The 20,589-nt window shown below is 40.9% G+C and overlaps 2 protein-coding genes across 2 annotated transcripts in view; both read right to left on the bottom strand.

Moving 5' to 3' along the window:
* Positions 1 to 13,146, bottom strand: part of LOC135072119 (uncharacterized) — a 99,794-nt gene extending 86,648 nt beyond the window's left edge. The window contains exons 1-13 of the mRNA XM_063966073.1: positions 12,967 to 13,146; positions 11,758 to 12,186; positions 11,454 to 11,675; positions 10,846 to 11,087; positions 9,387 to 9,938; positions 9,063 to 9,277; positions 8,207 to 8,311; positions 7,364 to 7,444; positions 6,592 to 6,762; positions 5,906 to 5,959; positions 5,410 to 5,515; positions 3,917 to 4,013; positions 3,500 to 3,583 (exon numbers count right to left, since the gene is read on the bottom strand). Of these exons, the coding sequence (XP_063822143.1) occupies positions 3,500 to 3,583; positions 3,917 to 4,013; positions 5,410 to 5,515; positions 5,906 to 5,959; positions 6,592 to 6,762; positions 7,364 to 7,444; positions 8,207 to 8,311; positions 9,063 to 9,277; positions 9,387 to 9,938; positions 10,846 to 11,087; positions 11,454 to 11,675; positions 11,758 to 12,186; positions 12,967 to 13,146 (2,538 nt within the window). The remainder of the gene's footprint in view (positions 1 to 3,499; positions 3,584 to 3,916; positions 4,014 to 5,409; positions 5,516 to 5,905; positions 5,960 to 6,591; positions 6,763 to 7,363; positions 7,445 to 8,206; positions 8,312 to 9,062; positions 9,278 to 9,386; positions 9,939 to 10,845; positions 11,088 to 11,453; positions 11,676 to 11,757; positions 12,187 to 12,966) is intronic.
* Positions 13,147 to 13,149: 3 nt separating this feature from the next.
* Positions 13,150 to 20,589, bottom strand: part of LOC135072118 (uncharacterized) — a 357,723-nt gene continuing 350,283 nt past the window's right edge. The window contains exon 4 of the mRNA XM_063966072.1: positions 13,150 to 13,341. Coding sequence (XP_063822142.1) covers positions 13,150 to 13,341 — 192 coding nt within the window. The remainder of the gene's footprint in view (positions 13,342 to 20,589) is intronic.

Below are 20,589 nucleotides of genomic sequence, written 5' to 3'. Positions count from 1 at the left end.
CGCCATCGCCGACGCGAGATGCACGCATTCTTTTGGCCGAAGCTTAAGTTCGTCCACGCGGCTCGAAAAGTGGTGTAGAATGAAGAAAAGTGTCATAGAGGTGATATCAATAGACTTTGGATCGAAAACGCTAGTTTAAGATGCTGAAAAACGTAAGGAAGTAGCAGCGCGTATGTAATCAATGCACTAAGTTCGTCAACGCGCCGCGAAAACGAAGAAAAACGTCGTATAGGTGATATCAATAGACATTGGATAGAAAACGCTTCTCTAGCAGATCAGAAACACCAGACACTATACTGTAGTGGTGTGATGGTGGTGGTTGAATCATATCTGCTCGTTTGCCTCCTATCACATAAAAAAAAAAATATTGAAGGAAGGAATAACAGTAATATTGCTGTCATTATTACTAATAGAGTCTGGTCCGTTTTTAAGATACTGAAAAACGTATGAAACGTTTTGGTTTTGATATTATTTAAGATAATATGCTCATATACCTACTTCAGCTGTCTAATATTAGAGTAATTATTATAAGTTAAAACCTAATCCTGTCCCTATCAACTTCGATCAAATGATAGCGATCAAATAATGTTAGATCGAAAGATACGAGTAGGCTAAGTAATTGTGGATTGTGCAAGTGCAACTAATGCCAATTAGAATTTATATTGAAAGGCATATTATATGAAACTTTTAATAGCCGCTTAATTGAATACGCTTGTCATTTTTTAGAGCTTTGTTGATTGATGGATTAATATTGAAATTTTATTTTTACCTGCACTCTTTTGATGACATTCTAGAACAGGTATTCAGTGACTAGAGAAAGAACGATATTCCAGGCTTAACCTTAGCCACTACTAGGTTAGTTCCTTAAGCAGTATACATTTGTACATGCCAGTGTAAATAAACAGCCTAGGATGCCAGTTACTACGAGCACATTACTACTAATAATAGTAGTAATGTTAATTATTATTAATTCGAAGAATTCACGGTAGGTACCCATTGATAACAATCTGATAGTAAATTTTAAGACATCGAATTAAACCATAATGGCTTCATTAGTACCGTATGCTACGATTATTAGCCTCTTACACAAAAATTATGTTAATTTTCAAGATAGAGGTGTGTGAAGATGTCAGCTGTCTCTTCGTCTGTAGAGTCAGAAAAAAATGCAATATCAATAATTAGAGCTGGTTTGTATAAAATTTCAACTGGAAAATAAGATAAGGGATCGCATGATAATCTAGATAAAATATTATTATAATTAAAATTGTAAAAACATATTAATTATAATATTCATCGCCATTATTTAATCACATATTTTCTCATCGGTTTGTCTCAAATGAATAGTTTTTTATCAGTCAGTCAGTATTAGGATTGTGAATTTATTTGCTCTTCTAGGACTGCTTATAGCTGGCAGCTTTTGAATGACAATGGGAAAAGTTCTAGGGAATGTGCACTTACCAGGTGCGCGGGCTGAGAAAAGTACCCATTGAAACATTTTTGTATCAGTCAGTATCAGAATTTTGTACTTATTCCTTCTTTTGGGACTGGCAGTACATTTTCATCAACAGTTTTGTTGCTGTCCCTACTGCGTATCGGTTGGTCACACACGGCGCGTGCGCACGCCAGGTGCGCGGACGCATACGGGCTGCGGGAAGTGCCCATTTGAACAATTTTGTATCACTCAGTATCAGAATTTTGTACTTATCCCTTCTTTTGGGACTGGCAGTACATTTTCATCAACAGTTTTGTTGCTGTCCTTACTGCGTATCGGTTGGTCACACACGGCGCGTGCGCAGGCCAGGTGAACGGACGCATACGGGCTCCGGGAAGTGCCCATTGGAACCAGATAAGCACGCCGCGTGAATTTTGAGTAGAAGTCGCGTGGTCGTAGTCTAACGGCTAAATTGCCGTAATAGTACCTACGCCAATTTTTGGTAAAGACATTGGGAATCAAGCACAAATGCCAATATTTATTATTTTAAAACCATTAATTATATTATTAGTAAGAATCTGTTTATAGATGATTTATAGACTCTTAATCTTGATCTGTAGGTATTAACTTATCAACGCGAAACTGTGATGGATGAGTGTTTGTTTCTCTTTCGCGCAAGGAAACCCAACCTCTACTCTACAACAATTTCATTAAGTAATGCAAACTTCTAAATATAGCCTTATTACATCCAATTACTTAATTGGATTTTGTTTTACCAAAACACGTGTAAACAATAAACATCTTGGGTTAGCATGGTGCAAACAGGGGCGGTATTTACGTGGAATCGTACGCATAACAATATTCCATTACGAGCCTGCGTGCAAAATATTTGCTTGGTACACGGCAAAAACCGGGTATGGTACGGTACACACTTCCAGCTTGATCGGCACTTCAAGGCTTTGCATGCAAGCAAACAATTAGAAGGATAGGCTTTAGGCCAAAGATTGGGTTAGCAGGGTTGTTGATCATGCTTTTACTTATTTGTGTCTAGTGTTTGTTTACGCCACTTCTAGCACAAAACGTAGCAGCCAAACTGATTAAAACGACACTCTGTGTTCAGATCCTAAGGCAAAATCAATGCGGTAGCATAAACGCCGAAACGCATATTGATGGAGTTTCATTCTCATAGAGCTGCAGGCGTTAGTCACACTTTATAATTCGCTTCGTAATTTGATTTATTATCTTTAGTGATATAACGTGTATTGACTACATTGTCTGTAAAATGACTCAAACAACAAAGGATTCCTTCAATTTCGTCAACATAAAAACAATTTAGCAAAAGGATGAAAATAACGTTCGCATTTTATCGACACGTGTCACTCATTATTACGGGATAAGATGTAACGTAAACAATACTCATCCCATCTTAGTTATTTGGGTTACAAAAGTAGGCAGGTACTTCGTTATTTTAGCGTTGAGATAAAAAATGTAAAGTGATGTTATTACGCAAATTGGCCTTAATCTTACACGCTGTTAGTTTCCACAACAAAGCTCGTAATACGACCAGTCTTCAAATTGACCTGATTCCGAGAAAGAGGCAAAAATAAAAATATTGGCTAAGCCTGAAATAACATCTGAGAGTACTGGAGTTAAATACGTTTTAACCTGTGTACATTCCTTCCGAAAATATTGTTTTATTTACGACTGTTGTGTATCAAAAGGGCAAGGGATTATTTGCTAAAGCGCAATACAGAATACTCATAACACCATTGATCTTAATTTGCCCAATCAGTGACGCACTAAGCTCACAGCGTGATGACAGCGACGTCATAGTGATACATTTACAAAGAATACATTCCCATGGTACGAGTAAGTATTTGCATCAAACGTGTTTGGAATGTGATTTTTCATGGTATAGTCAGCGTCATATTATTATAGTTCGGGACACCCAAAGTAGCCAAAAAGTTCGCAACACGTCCTTGTTACAATTTGAATAAGGTTGTCCTGTAAACTTTTTGGTCATAAATCGATATAAATAAATAATACAGTGATTAATCTAGGACTTACCTGACTGGGATGGTGCCGGTACAGATACAGCTTCGTCCCGTGGAGCACCCCCCACACTTGCTTCCACGATCTGTCACTTGCTCGCTGTTAAAAAAAAAACTCATTTTTAGTAAACAGTAAACTGTCATAAAATTACCTCCACAAAGCTACAGGATGTGTATTGTTGAGATTATCTCCACATAGCTACAGGAGGTACATTGTGGATATAAGTTTAATATTTAACGTAAATACCAAGTATGAAGTTGCGTTTTAAAACGAAGATTTTTAACTACTATTTTTCACCAACAGATGGCGTTATTGGTTATTAATATTATATATCCCCCGATGCAAAAAAAACTTTTGTCCTACTGTATCTGATTACAATATTGCGCTTGTATTTTTATTTATTAATTTGGATGGTACACATAGTTTTCTTACCTTCCCATTGCTCACCACCATCTTGACTTGCACATTCCCCTGGACGTCTCCTTCGGCCGGCACAGCCTCTACTGTCCCTTCTCCCTTCTTCTCTGAACTAAGGGAAACATAGGAAAAATATATTAGTAACCGACCCTGTTAAATTATGCTAGAAATCATCATTGAAAAGGTCTTGTAACTTTAAAAAAATATGATCTACTAAAATTGATAATTTAGGTCCCAGTATGGTAAGTATTAGAATGAGAAAAGTGCTCTATAGCTAGTATTTCTATAAGTAACTAGGTCGTATATTGTTTTGAATATATTAGGTTTAGGATTCTAATCTCCGCCTTACCTCCAAAACTTATCATCTAACATAGATAACAATATAGCATGCTAAACATACATTCCATTATAACTACGACATCTTTGTAAACATCCAGATTCATGCAAACATCGAAACTTAAGTCCTCATGCAGCACACGCTATGTTGGTAACTCAAGTTACTTTTGTGGTAATTGTCAACTGTTTTATTAGATTCGCCATTTTAAACCAATAATTTTTGTATTTAATAAAGCTGCTTCCAGACACACATTATTTTAACTTCATTTAACGGCCTAGTGTACTTAGTTGCTCGGCTTTATACACATTAATTTGGCTGTTATATTTCGCTGCAAGTACCAACAATAAACCAATTAACGAAGTATTTTTAGGCAGATGCAGTGCAAGGCTCTCGAATATCCATAATAATTTTCGAGTAGGAGCTACGATATTTTTTGTTACAAAACCTCGCACAATGCTATCATTAGCGCCATCTATTGCTGCAATTGTGTAAACTACCGCACACATCGTAAAAAGCGCCATCTATCGGGCAGCAGCTCAACTGCGTCGTCATGCGACGTACCGCACTGGGAGGACCGCGTGGGGGTCGAATATACGCAGGAGCGGCGTTATGTCGTCCGTGAACCGTGGAGGGCGCCACTTGCGGTGCGCGCTGTATTTATTTTCCAAAACCCAATTTTAGTCACCCGGTTAGTCAATGTATAATTTACAATTTGAATTACCAATCACCTGTATAGTGTTAGACCCACATCTATGTTCAGTGGTTACACACTAACTACTGGGACAGGTACAATATAAAATGATTAACTAACTACAACAAATTACACTTTATGTATAGTGAAATATCGAACAGTCTCAGAAATACATAAGTATAATGATATGATATAAGAGTCTAAAATGTTAATTGGAATTATACAAATATGCTAATATAATAACTATTAACTACTGGAAATTTTATAACATTATGTCAGGTTGAATCATAATTAGTTATCGTTGTAAAAGATTCTAATATTTTAATAAAAAACAGCAGAATACTCATGACTCTATCCTCACACGAATTGTATGCAGACTTTTTGGAACATTATGTTCCTGGCAACCCACATTCAATTCGCGCGCTTTAGATTTAAAAAATGTAATTTGAATTTTGAAAATGGAATGAAATGTCAACGTACTTTCTGAGGGCGTGGTCTGCGTCGGGCTCCACATCGCTGTCGAGGTGCAACCGGTCTCCCCACGTGGCTTTTAGATACGACACCCTTCGCATTGCTCTTTCTTCTTCTGCTTGATGAGGTAAGAGAAAAAAAACATGAGACACATTGGAAGTCAATGATTTCAAATCATTACAATAAATTAGTACCTTTATGAAAAACTACAAGACTTGCAATCGTGCTAAGCTAATCTTTTCAATATTATGCTTGACAAACTATTACGTATATGTTATACGCTATGTAAATGTTGAGAAAAATTTGTTATCAGGACGGGCTCTTTCAGATTATCTTTTTCTCGGCGTGTACATAATAAATTAGTTTCGTAAGTGCTTAATATTCTCCTCGTCCACTATACGATAACGACGACATAAATCTCGAATGAAATACATGTAAAACTAATTATGTACAAATAAATCTGAAAGGGCCCTTTGTACTACAAAACTTAGAACCATGCACTAACCACCAAGTTGGGCATCCTTTTTCTGTCTTCTCGTGACCAAGTCATCGGCAAAACCTGCGAGGAAACAACTTTTTAGTTTTCTCTCTTTCGCTTATACGAATCACAGAGATTAGTATATTAGACACCGAATGATCACGACGGTTAGTCCGCATTAGTAGCACACCTATAAGCACACACATGGCATTCCGTTAATTGATAGAGAAGAAAGGTTAGATCCTGCGCCTCCTCCCCTGGGCGACTCCGAATGTCGTTGCGTACATTTGGAGTCTTGCGTTATTGGTAAGTTATAGTTGAGACCCCAATCACTTTCAACAAGTGTTTTAAGACTTTAACGACTTTATGAATCCAGCAACTGCACGCTAGCGAAGTGACGTTTCCATGCTTATTGTTAACCGATAGCAGCAGTAAAATTGTATGGAAACTTAACAATTCGCTTAATGCATGCTGCAGTCATGACGCAAAAAGATTATCTAAGACGTACTTGCACAATTTGAATTCGACAAATCGCATATTTGTCCAAACGCAGCTAAACGTTTTGTTAGTTAGTCCAATCAATGTAAAAGCTTATTCAGATTCAATGAGAAATAAAACTGTGCAAGTGGATCTAGTCTTAAGCCTAAAGTGAGTGTGGTCTCAACCGCAGCGTAGCAGGCGTAGGGGAGAGGCGGCTAGCATGAAGTCGCGACCTGAGTCGGCGGGTGTACTCGGCGTGGGCGATGGCGAGGTCGACGCCGACGGCGGCGCCAGGCTCAGCTGCGTGGGCCTCTCAGGCCCGCTCGCCCCGGGCAGCGACACACGGTTCATGGCCTCCATTTGCTCCCTGTTCAGCCCCATTCTCCTCTTCGCGTGACTGCCATCTTGGAAAGTGTGTGCTATTAGCCGTGCGTGCCGTCTCAGTGTAACGCTGACCGTAAGCGTTTTGAAGCTACAAGCTAGTGCCCCTTGTGATTGATATTCACATGACGGGTATCGATGGATCTGGCTATTGAATCTCGTGACGTTCTAGTTTACCTTATTGAAGATATGGGTGTATTATTTTACATTTATTTGGGTCGGAGGACGATGGTACTCAAGAATTAATTTTATTTTCACTTTATTAATTGAATATTTCTGATAGATTAGTCTCATCATAAATTAAGTAAATTATTAGAAGATACATTCGTCGATCCAGTAGCGTTCATAGGTGTGTAGCATCCTTAATGTAGGCACGAGATTTAATAGATTCATCAGATCATGTTTCATAAACCGGTGGGTGTAAGACATATTATTATGTGTATGAAAATCTATTCGTGTTGGTGCGAAAAAGTATGATAGGAAAATTAGATCGCTATTTGCTAAGGCCTATTATTATCAATTAATCGATAACATCACTATGATGTGAGTGTGGTGTTGTGTAATTTTATTATGAAACACACATTAAAATTGAATTAAAATGTCATATTTTTAGGGGATATTTACCTGTGGCATGTTGTCTTCTGATGGGTAATCCTTCACTACCGGTACTATTTGACCTTGTTCGCATTTGAACCTTTTCTGTTTCTGGAACAGATATAACGCAACTCAATAAAAAGATCCATTATGTCCAATAACACCTCACTAAAACCATAAAAAGACGACAAATAAAATTTATCGCAATCAAATATGTGTTACGAGTCCGAATATTTACAATCGAGTGTCTTACTCATTCTTTAATCGTATATTTCGGTGTTTATCTAATCAATTCATGTAAACATTAGTAGTAAAGATTACATTATGTATTTTTATTTGCTTATCATTTGGATTGGATCATGAGAACTTGGCAAAAAATTAAGTTACTTTAGGTAAAGATAAAGTTTTAGTTTGATAAAAACAAATCTTCCCGAGTTTTAATTAAATGGATCAATTTTGCGCATTGCAAAATAGTATAGCGAAAGGTCACTGACTGACTCATCACGAAATCTCAGAAACTGTGCCAGGAATCTTAAATTTTGCATGGGAGTTCTTTTTAGAACGTAGGTGCTCATATAAAACGATATCTACGGCGTACGAAGTCGCGGGCGGGATAGTTACATACCTACTTAAAGTCGTGACTCTCGTGAGTGCCGTCCATACACTCGAAATTTGAGACACATAGATTTCATGTAAAAAAATACTAAATTCGCAAAGTTGCCAAGTTAAAGAATAGTGTTTTCCCTGTGTAACTACCGCATAAGGGACTGCAGTTTTTGCGTGAAGGAGTAATTCACTCTCATAAATCACGGTTAAAATATTAGTATAGATGTGTACACACAGCTTAAAAAACTTCAAACAAAATAAGCTAACCGGGCACATATCCTTCTGGAGGTGGGCAATGAAGGTGCTTGCTGCCGGTGATCATGAGCTGGTTGCCGCACAGACTGCCGCCCAGGGGTGTCGCATCGTCCACATCTGTGTAAGGAACAACGGTTACAAGCCAAGCGAAGACATCTCTGGACAGTCAGGGGTCAGAGAAGAGTGCGGGAGGGTAGATTATGGCAAACAAATCCGAGGTTATGAGTTGAAAGAGTCAAAGAAAAACATTTGGAATCTGCTCCTCGTCATTGAGTCTTAAAGATGGTTTAATCAGTCAAAACATTACTCACCAATGTGCCTAATATTTCAGCAGTCTTCATTTAACTTCATCTGTTAATGCTTTTTCTCGAGCTATCATGGGCTATTGCGAGTTATTACTTATTTTTCGAGTGGAGGCACAATTGCGCCAGAGACTGGCAAAAGGTCGAACTTGTTCTAGCTTAATGCACCTTCCAAGATCTGGCCACCAGCCTGGTGGGTTGCGTTTAGATCTCCTTGCGTTGCAGTGCCACACTTGGCTCAAGTTTCCACCTGAACTGGCCCATTGAGAGTTTTCTCCTAACTTACCATGTTGCGGTTGCACGTCCAGCGACCTGGCCTCGCGCCTGGCCGCTCAAAGCGCCACGATGAGCTCAAGATGTTTGGTGAAAAGACACACCGGTTACTGACTACTGAGGGTTACCTTTAGTGCCATAACTCTTACCATGTTGCGGTTGCACGTCCAGCGACCTGGCCTCGCGTCTGGCCGCTCGCGTCAAAGCGCCACGATGAGCTCAAGATGTTTGGTGAAAAGACACATCGGTTACTTAGGGGTACTGAGGGTGACCTCCAGTTCCATAACTCTTACCATGTTGCGGTTGTACGTCCAGCGATCTCGCCTCGCGCCTGGCCGCTCGCGTCTCGAACTCCTTGCGTCGCAGCGCCACGCTGGGTTCCAGACGAGTGGTGGAGAGACGCGCCAACTCGCTGCGAGCCACTTCTGTGCGCCTTTCGCCGCCTCCACGAGCTTCTTCTAGTTGCCGAGTCCGCGCCGTCACTAGTTGCAGCTCTGGTACTGGGTATCTAGATAGAAAACATGGAAGAAAATCATATGTAAAGCATAAGGTTCAATTAATAAAATTGGTGAACGATAAAGAGTTAATTCAGCACATTAAACCGTGTTGGCACGCACCTGTTATCCTGATTATTCGGGTCTTCTTTGTCTCCATTTGTGACAGTTCCAACATTATTGCTCTGAATACTAGGCGCCGTTTCTTGAATCTTCGATAGGGTCGACACAAACTGATTCTTGTCCTGTTTTAACCTGCCTCGGTCGTTGTGTGTTCCGTTCACCTCCCCGTAGCCGCTGTAGGTCCCGCTGTCTACGCTCGCGGAGCATTCCTCTTTCTTCTGTTCCTGGTTCTCCTGGTGTGTGGGAGGGGGTGAGGCGGCGAGGGGAGGGGACGCCGCAGGTGGCGGCCATGCTGGCTTCTGTAGTTTCTGTGGTCGAGCATAGAATTCCTTCTGCTTGATCGGCGGTGGAGCGTCAGGGGTGACCCAACCGGTCGGCTGACTCGGTCGTCGGAGAAAAGCCTCTTTTTGCTCGAGACTTTTGCGTATTCGGGATAAGATGATCGAGTCGTCGAGTTCTCGGCCAGTAAGCGTTGAGTTCGAATCGAAGGAGCCAAGGCTATCTTTGCTCTCGGCAGCTGACGAAGGCAACGACGTATCGGATTCCCGTCTGCTATAATTTAAAAAACACTTTGTTATTTTGTTCGTTGTGAATGCACGAGTAAGTAAATAACTGTTACACGCTCGAGGCAGCGATTTAATTAAATTGGAGACAAAAATAAAGCAAGTATCAAGACAAGCGTGAAGCGTGTAATTGATTGTGAAGTTTCATTCACGAGAATTCGCTGAGGCAAATCAACTTTTCGTTTACGCGACATGCTTTGGATACTTGTTGTAATATTAAAGCCAAGTTTGCTCTATTTTATATTATTACACTTGGTGTATTCGTTGTGAAAAGTATGTGAACGTTTTTTTAAATTCTTTTCTTTCTCATTTTTATTTAGCATTATCAAGATGAAGTCAACGATGGTCGTGACTCGTCTCTAGTTTACAATTTAAATAAATAATTAACACGCACGAATACCAATACTAATTAGGTGCGAGCATAATTACACTCTTACAAATCTATTCTTAGATATTTATTGGCAATGACAATGAACTTTAGTATCACTTTGTTTGCTATTTTTAGCTAATATGGACTATAAAAGACCACGTAAAAGTTTATATGAGCACTCTTCCACCCACATTGGAACGATGATTATTCTACTTAATAAATTCATTTGAAAACCTACGTCATTTTGTTGAAAAATCACCAAACTGCTAAGACCCACTAACTTAGACGTTAGGAATCTGTTGGGGTGGGGATGATTCTTTGCATAGTAATTTTTTCGGCTTAAAATTTTAGGCCTGGTTTAGACACGCGCGATAATTCTCACTCAGGCGGTAACCGTCCAGTTACCCTTTGATTGAAATGTACGAGAACTGTTCAGCGACCCCGATTATCGCTGTTTGAACTAGGCCTTAAAGAAAAAGCACTCATATTATCTTTTGACAAATTTTAAGTAGGTATATTTATTTACCTGTCATGCAAAAGATAGTACTGCGGTCCGGCCAATCTCGCGTCGAACCTCGTCGGCGCGAGCGACGCCACCGTCGCATACTCGGGGTCGTCGCGCAGCCTGGCCGGCGCTTGGGGGGCCGGCAGCGCAGCCCTAGGCCTGCGGTATGCGTCGAACAGCCGCGACTCGTGCTCCGTCACCGGGGCCGGCATCTCTAGTTGCCGCTGGTTCGATTCTGGGTTGTACGCGGCTTCGCTGAAATACTGGAGACGGAATAGGGTTTAAGAACAACAATTCGGAGATGCTGGAATAAGAAATTTATGGCATGAGGCTGATAGATTGTTATTATTTTGATCTCTGCGTCAGTTGGACAACTCTGGCGTAAGGCGCCCTAGAGCGGCTGCAGGCAAACAGTTTCCCTTGACGGCCAGTACTTAGGGCTCTTGTTGTAGCACACTCACCCGTTGTAACAAGTCGTGGTCCCTCGGCACGACAGTAAGCATGAGCGTCCTGGGCTCCTTCTGCGCCAGCTGCACCACTCTGGCGTAAGGCGCTCTAGAGCGGCCACAAACGACGGGCTACCCTTGACGGCCAGTATTGATAACTAAAGCTAACCATAGCACACTCACCCGTTGCAACAAGTCGTGGTCCCTCGGCACTACTGTAAGCTTGAGCGTCCTGGGCTCCCTCTGCGCCAGCTGCACCACCCTGGCGTACGGCGCCCTAGAGCGGCCGCAAGCGACGGGCTCGCCGTTGACGGCAGCACCCAGTGCTATAATAGAGCAAGACTCACCCGTTGCAACAAGTCGTGGTCCCTCGGCATTACTGTAAGCTTGAGCGTCCTGGTCTCCCTGCGCCAGCTGCACCACTCTGGCGTACGGCGCCCTAGAGCAGCCGCAAGCGACAGAACTATAGGTTACTAGTAACACTCACCCGTTGCAACAAGTCGTGGTCCCTCGGCACTACTGTAAGCTTGAGCGTCCTGGGCTCCCTCTGCGCCAGCTGCACCACCCTGGCGTACGGCGCCCTAGAGCGGCCGCAAGCGACGGGCTCGCCGTTGACGGCCAGCACCCGGTGCTGTAATAGAGCAACACTCACCCGTTGCAACAAGTCGTGGTCCCTCGGCACTACTGTAAGCTTAAGCGTCCTGGGCTCCCTCTGCGCCAGCTGCACCACCCTGGCGTACGGCGCCCTAGAGCGGCCGCAAGCGACGGGCTCGCCGTTGACGGCCAGCACCCGGTCGCCGGCGCGCAGGCCCGCCGCCGCCGCCGGCCCGCCCGGCCGCACCGACCTTACGAAGATCGTGTCCATTGGCGCGCCGACCGCGCCCACGGCCAGGTGACGCGCATCCTCGTATAACTCCTGGAATAGACAACGTGTTAATCAAAGTCTGGTTTATACGCGCGTGATAACCGCGCGGTTTCTGGGCGGTTCTTATTGGGAAGGCAATGTCGATAACCGTGCGGTTACGGTTTGATGCAAATGTACAAGAACTGCCCAGCAACCACGCGATTATCGCTGAGTAGGGCCCAGGCATAAATGTGAACATAGTCGACGAATCAGTTTAGCGTGCATGTTATTTCATAAGGTCAGCTATCATGACGATGGAAAAATTGCAAGATTGTGAAAAATCCGAAATTGAAAATGTTTCTGTTCAATTTAGAGTTCTCAAAAATTTTGATGCTTTACAAAAGTTATGTTTTATGAAAAATATAAATATTAACTTTGCTTCTCACCTTCATCAGAGGTGATTGAGGCAGCAGGGGCTAATGAACGTCAAGTTGCAGCTAACTGAATTCTTATTGAAAACAGATCTCGTTTTTGAATACTACTATTTCATTGACCATATCAACGCAGAAATGCTCTGATTTTCTTGAAAGCAACATAAATAAGTAGATATAAACTTAGAGGGCATTGATAAGAATCTCACCTAAAAGAAAACCAACCTGCAGGGACTCCGGCGGGTACACAACTAAGTGTCGCAGCGTGAACCCGAAGCCGTGCCTCGCGTCGGGCCGCTGGATGACGATGGTGCGCGGCGCAGCGTGAAGCGGGCCCGTCGACGCGGGCGCAGCCGTCGGCGGTGGCAGCGCCAACGGTTGAGCGTGAGCGACCATAGCAAACATATCATAGCAAACTGACCTGCAGCGACTCCGGCGGGTACACAACTAAGTGTCGCAGCGTGAACCCGAAGCCGTGCCTCGCGTCGGGCCGCTGGATGACGATGGTGCGCGGCGCGGCGTGCAGCGGGCCCGTCGACGCGGGCGCAGCCGTCGGCGGCGGCAGCGCCAACGGTTGAGCGTGAGCGACCATATCAAACATATCTCATAGCAAACCAACCTGCAGCGACTCCGGCGGGTACACAACTAAGTGTCGCAGCGTGAACCCGAAGCCGTGCCTCGCGTCGGGCCGCTGGATGACGATGGTGCGCGGCGCGGCGTGAAGCGGGCCCGTCGACGCGGGCGCAGCCGTCGGCGGAGGCAACGCCAACGGTTGAGCGTGAGCGACCGGTTGCGGCTGTTGACAAAAAAGAAGGATTTAGTTTTATTGCTGAGACTGGTATTGAAACACCCAACTAGACCAAGGCTACTTATAACTTACCCCCCTTATTAATAAAAAGTTACACCTAGGATGAACTTTGGATTAAAATGACATTTCCCTACTAAATAACAATTTAAGCCAGAGTTCAACTAAGTAGGGTGTAACTTTTATTAATAAGGCCCTAAGATTTTTAATTAAACATTGCTTAGCGAACAGAGCTGTCGCCGGGCAAAAGGTTATGGGTTCAATTCCCACCGGAGGCAATTGATATAATTAAAGAAAAAAATTGAGATGCAACTCTCGCATGCTAAAAATTTTAATAACTTGGGACTTCTGTTAAACATTGAATTTCTCATGATTCTATGTGTGAAAAGACTAAAAGTTATCTACGTGCATCTTAATTGAAATCTCAATCTCAATAATAAAAGCTAGAAATGATGTTGTATAATAATTTAAGCTGTGAGAACAGGAATGATGTTATCTGCCCATTTTATGGAGACATCGAAAGCTCCTGTTGAACTGGATATAACAATCAGCATAAAATTGCTATACATGCAATAACACAAACTCATTTCAGAGCAATAAATAGGAGCGACATGGTACAGTCAGATGCAAGAAATGTAACACATTACTAAGCCGAAGAAAATCAAGAAATATTTTATTGAGTCTTATTTCATTCAAAATTGTTTGGGAATTAAAATATCTTGTTGCCAGGACTTTTAGCTCATGTGTCCTTCTCCTTAAAATAAGTTTTAGTCAGATTGTCTAAAACCGGAAGAGTAGCGGATCTGCTTATTATCCTACCTAGTCGATTTACATATTTTACAAACTTAATTATATTGAGTTAGTGAGAAACCATATAAACTCGTTTTTTTTTATGTGACAGGAGGCAAACGAGCAGACGGATCACCTGATGGTAAGTGATTACCGTCGCCCATAGACACCCGCAGACCCAGGGGCGTTACAGGTGCGTTGCCGGCCTTTAAGGTGAAGATACGCTACGTACGATACGTATAATAAGAGTTACTAAATAAACTTGCACGAACGTTTTTAAAGAAAATGAAAGTAATATCTAGCTGAGTGTACACGCGTAACGGGTTGTCGGTGGCACCGTGTTCTGCACTAATTAATATGCGGATAAGGAGCGCGGGCGCAGCTCATTTGTGCGGACCAGAACCGTCACAACTGCTCGCTCAGTTAGCTGCGCGTGTCATAGCAGACTTGTAATATACTGCTTGACTGGACAAGCTGTTCTGAATAAAAATCTAGGCTAGGCGAGTTCAAAATTGTGAGTCACTAAGGATGTAAATGCAGTCAGGCCCGTAAGCGCTGTACTTAATTAAAATTTCATCATCGAGTATTTAAAACCTACCAGTACCTACCTACTTTTTTTAATAAGCACCACTTAAAAACATACCTGCTGAGAACAATCAATCAAAATCAAAAATATTTTATTCAATTTAGACCACTAGTGGCACTTATGACAATCATACAGTTCCTCTGTAAACGAGGGTTTAGATGGGTAAATAGGTTTTGGCGTACATGACTTTGCGTGAAACGTAATGACCAAGGTTTACAGCAGAGTTTACAGTTCTTAGATTCTTAAGTCCTTCATAAAATGTAATCTCTACTTTATGTTGGTAATTGCGAAGACTAAATGAGTACATTTATCGTCTTCCAACAATATTCGCTCGATGTTTTTTGCGATTTGCCTTAAAGTGGCAAACGTTTAATGGGAGAAATTGTGTGGATTGTGTATAGTGCATGCTCCTAGAGTGGGACACGGGAGTGGGCCAATGTACTAGGACGCTTTCCTTCCAATAAAAACTTAAGTGACGAATAGGAATGGCCATTTAGCACGCGTTGTTTTTTCTATTAACCGTGCGTGTACGTTACCATGAAAGATCGCTTATTACCTACTTATTGTCTTTTTATTGGCTCTTTAGAAACCTAAGGCAGCTAGCTGCATATGGACATGGTCTATAAAATTATTATAAATACGAAAGTGACTATGTCTTTCTGTTTGTACGATTTCACGTCGCTGCAGATAACTTAGGTATCCAAGAAAGATATGCAACTTTAAGTAAATTATTTTATGGAGTCGAAGTCAAAAAGGCACACCTATGATGTTTACTATTTCTTCACCCTGATTTGCAATTGTCCTGTCGACTCTACATTTGCATTACAATCGTTGCAGTAGATTAAAAGTACTTGTAGGTAGTAAAGTCTCGAAATACTTCTGCTCTATTCATCTTATATCACTTCAGCCCATAAATCAAGTATATCCCTTAATAATCCTGCGGTAATCCGTGGCACGTCAGGTTGTCGCAGCGTGCCCGCCACGGACTCGTTACGTCGGCGATTACGCTGCGCCCACGCCGCGTCATCGCTACGACTCGTTTGCGATTTCACAAGTTCAAGACTTGCAGACTTATGACTAAGATACTGGGTAGGTGGAAGATAGAGTTATGTGCATGGTTTTAAATAAAATATTACTTTTAAAGGTAAATCAATGTGGAGCTCGTATGTTTTACAAGTTCAATACATTTATCAGTAAGAAAAGATTTCCTAAGGAAACTTTTTTCTGAACTGAATATTTTGGATTACAAAGTGGAAACTAGTACGTCAGAGAAAAATCTTCGGCCACTTCTAGCACAGGATACCTTTAATTAAAGTGTACAGTCAGCCCAAAAAGTATAAAGTAAGTTTTTTTTTGTAAAATGTAAGATACCAAAGTAGACACCGCCAATAGCAAATTGGTAAAGTAATTGACGAAAATTAAGTTCTCTATCACTTTAGTTTTTATGCAAAAACAATAGTGACCTGTTTGGTCCTATAAACGTGACAATATAAGATAGACATATCTCCGTTCAATGATCCTATGGTATGATTGTAGCGAATTTTTGGAAAACTTTAGAATTTAGTACCTTAACACTACTTACTCTGAAATCAATCAATCGAAATAGCCACAAATGTTTACAAGATAATTTTTTGAAACTGATTGTACCCAATAAGGCGAACAGAAGAAGCCCCACTCACACGCATCATAGTGTCAAATTACCGAGATTAAGACGCCGGTAACCAGATTTCTGGACACGTTCCCTGCTTCCGGCTTTGTAAGGCTACCTTGTGAGGAACCCTTTTTTAATCGTTTTTAATAAGTACCTACTTAAAAATATGATGTTTTCTGCTGACTTCAGTAAGAACTTCGAAAAAAATCGAGCATCAGTAGGTTGAGGCCAATAGTCGCCGGGACAATTCACGATCACTTTTATATTCCTGAAGACGAATATTTTTTTTCCAATGAAGCCCTAAGCGATTGGGTAGGCTACAGCCTTTTTGAAATAAAACTAATTTGAGAAGTGCCAACAAATTACAATAAGATTTAGCCTTAAAAACTGTGCACTGGACTGTCGTCTATTTGTAAACTCGAGGAGCGCCATGTAATCTAATGGCTCTAGACAAGATAGATAGTAATTAATCAGTGAAACCTATATCAGGCTACAAAGCAGTCAGGCCAGCTTGACCATCGTTAGCTTGTCAAATGACAGTTTTACTGTGATTTATTGACCACAGAACATTGTATAATGCGCTCCCAAGATAACCTAACGTAACTCGCGACGTAACCATAGACAAATTGATTAATATTTCAGAGACAAGCAGTAAACAGATTGCTACCTGTTTAGTATAGTAAACACTATGTTTCAAGCAGTCCGAATGTGATTAATGATTAATGAAAATCGCTCGTTTCAGACGTAACACACGGGTATAAAGCGGTAAGTAATAATTCACGTTGAATTACCATAGCGGGAGAGGATACGGTAAGTTCTCTCTAAATCTTCTATGAAAAGTGACTTCCATAGGTGTACAGAACCTCTAGCATGATCAACTTTCGTCTTCAAATCGTTTGCGAATTCGACAAAATTCGATACTCAACCTTCGAATTAAACGATAACGTGACAATTTTGATTATCAAAATAAGTTTTGTGCAACCATTTCTCATACTAAGTTCACTTTGCGACACGTTCACAAGGGCGCTGATGTAGTTTTCGTACTAAATCTTTTGATGGCGATTCGAATACGCAAACGATTCAAACTCGAAAATTTTTCGTGCTAGCCGTACCGACGACAAAACATCAGAATATACATTTTTGTTGATTATGTGCTTCTAGTAAAATGAAAAAAGGCCTTCAGTGTGGAACCTGATGTGCCACTTTGGCCGTACAATGCGTGCGAGTAAATATTAATTGATTCAATTGGAAGGTCCTGTAGGTTATTTCGTGCTTTAGGAGGCATGCAAGTTGGTTACGAGCCACAAATACTAAATGTTTCTATTTAAACATGATGATACCTAAATGAAGATGTCGCTAGGGGGTAATGCTACCTTATACCTCTACATTTTCGCCATATACGGGGTAACTCAGTGAAAATTTATGCCTTTTAATATCTTGTACACCCAACGCGCAAGTCATCCGTCACTGTCTTCATATTGGAGCTTAATTATGAATCTATCTTGCTTAGTTTGTCGCACCTTGTTTCCTGCGAGCATGTTTATTAAAAAGTTATTAAACCCGCACTTGGTAAGGTAAAGGCTTCTCTTCACTGCGGTCAAGGAACTAATATTACTGTATTACTAGTACGATGGGTACATTTTATGAAGACACGCAGGTACTTGGGTAAGTATTTTATGTCTTTGAAAGGTTATAAATACTATTACCTAAGTAAAAGCACGGTAATGCTCGTGGTAAGAGGTAAGCCCACAACTTTTGATGAACTAAGTAACTGATTTACCAAAGGGATATTTTCGAAATTACTTTGAATTCACAGGAAATAACAGCTGAAATGTTATCTATCCGCAAAAATCTTCAGAATTTCAAAAACAATTAGGGAAATGTATTACAGTAAATGTTTAAAATAATTAGAACTCTACGTTAGTCATAATATTAACGCATGCGTGCACCGGATAGAAAATCAAGTAAAAAGAGCACTTTTCATCTTCTAAAAGGTCAGGTGAACACGGAAAGCCGTAATAATTAGTGTTAATAAACAATTTTTAATGTCTAAGCTCGCCATTTTACGATTCATAAAAAGTTCCCACAACTAAGTAAAAGTAAGCGTTGATGACATAAAACGACACATTGCCTAGCAAAGCCGGACATGGGGTCCGTATTTATAAGACAACGTTTGAAACTCGATTCTTAGTCACAGATTTCGCCCTATCTAAGAGTAGGCGCATACCGTTGATTTTTCGTCGGCCGATAGTTTACTCGGGCTGTTGATCAGTATGGGCATGTATGGGAGTGCGCACACTACGCCGATTCGATTTGGCCGATTCTTCGTACAATTTGAAATCGGGCACAACTATCGACCAACTAAAAATCAACGGTGTGCGCCTACTCTAAATATTGAAATTCAACCAAAAGCTCGAGAAGGAGAAAGAAAGCTTGAGCTAAGTTGAGACCTTGCTTGAAATTGAGTCAAGTTCTGAGCTTGATACATTTGTTTATCCCATCCTGTGAAGTTACTATCAAGACTCGAGTCCAACCCAAGCATTGATGCAATCCTGAGATTCTATTATTGACTGTAGATTCATACTCGTTTTGTAATACGGGTCTTACTAAGGCTGATCCAATCGTAAACAATTCGAATAAGTGACATCAAAACTTTATTGTTCCCGATGAAATCGAGAGGATATCACTAAGAATAAACTAACGGCCGAGAGAAAGTGCAACAAACACGCACTCTTTTACGATGCGATCCTTTCTGCATTAATTTACAATAATTATGTAGAATACATGTTGATTAAGCAAATAATGAAACGGAGTCTGTTATTTTGCATTTAAATTGCAAAATGTTATCGAACCATTTCAAGTTACAGTTCATTTCTGGAGAAGTTACTTAAGTAAGTACTTTATTTACTTGAATGAATAATATTCATACATTAGTTGCATTTTGCTCTTCGTGGTACAAAGGAGAGACATATTTATAGCCTAGGCTTGTTTAGGTTTGTAAACATAATAAATTGTTTTTCTTCATAGAAGTCTAGACATTCAGGTGTCTGTAATTTATGGTTTTATGGAGCTAAAGACCGTAGAATATTATGTAATTTAATAGCTGCGACTTTGCAACAAAAAAATAGATTTAGTTGAATCCAATTGGACAAAACTTTGAGATGCCTGGATGCGGGCGCGCCGGACCGGTTTTTATGGAAAACCTTGGGGTAGGCCTTTGCCCAGCAGTGAACGTCTTTCGGCTGAAACGGACGAACAAAAATTTGAACATTTGCATGAAGGATATGATATACCCAAGGATTTTCCTGGCGCATAAAATCACAGGAGATATTTACGTATCCTACCAATCACAATTTTAGTACATTTATTGAGCTTTACATAAGAGCCATAACATAAACAAAATTATATCTTACCGGTTGAGTCGTAAACTTTATCGTCAGTACTCGCGTATAAATATTTACGACTTTAAAATTGTCAGTATTAAAAGTACGTCCGGAGTCTCTATTATTTACATTTTTGCAGGGGAAAATGGCTTTTCCCTGTATCTATACCTACTTATCTATACTAATATTATAAATGCGAAAGTAACTCTGTCTGTCTGTCTTGCTTTCACGCCTAAACCACTGAAACGATTTTGTTGAAATTTGGCTTAGAGATAGTTTGAGTCCCGCGAAAGGACATAGCATAGTTTTTATCCCGGTTTTTGAAACAGGGACGCGCGCGATAAAGTTTTTCTGTGACAGACAAAATTCCATGCGGGCGAAGCCGCGGGCGGGAAACTAATAGTAAATATCATCATCATCATCAGGCCATCTAGTCTCCACTGCTGAAGCACGACCCTCTCTAATTTACCAGAGGCAAATGGAGGATTTTATTTGGCCTACACTCCCCACGGTCAGACGGTTTGGGGAGGGGAATGCCAAATAGTATTAATATACAAATGGCATAAACATAATGTTTAGTTTATGAAACGACTAGATGACAATAATATAAGTATGAACGTTTGCCCAACTAAGTTATTCATCTAAGCATGAGACAGATAAGGAAATTGATATATTTAGTACTAAATAACCTACCCAATCCTTTCATTAGTGTCCGCTACCGTAATTGTGGTGGCTTAATAGTTTGGTAGTGATATTGATCTCTCAAATCGATCCAGTAATGGGTCTGACAATTAAATCCTACCGTTTGTGATTACGTCCAACGATTGCGT

This window comes from Ostrinia nubilalis, chromosome 5 (assembly GCF_963855985.1).
Source record: "Ostrinia nubilalis chromosome 5, ilOstNubi1.1, whole genome shotgun sequence".
Classification (NCBI taxonomy): Eukaryota; Metazoa; Arthropoda; class Insecta; order Lepidoptera; family Crambidae; genus Ostrinia; species Ostrinia nubilalis.
This window is presented reverse-complemented; position numbering and strand designations above follow the sequence as displayed.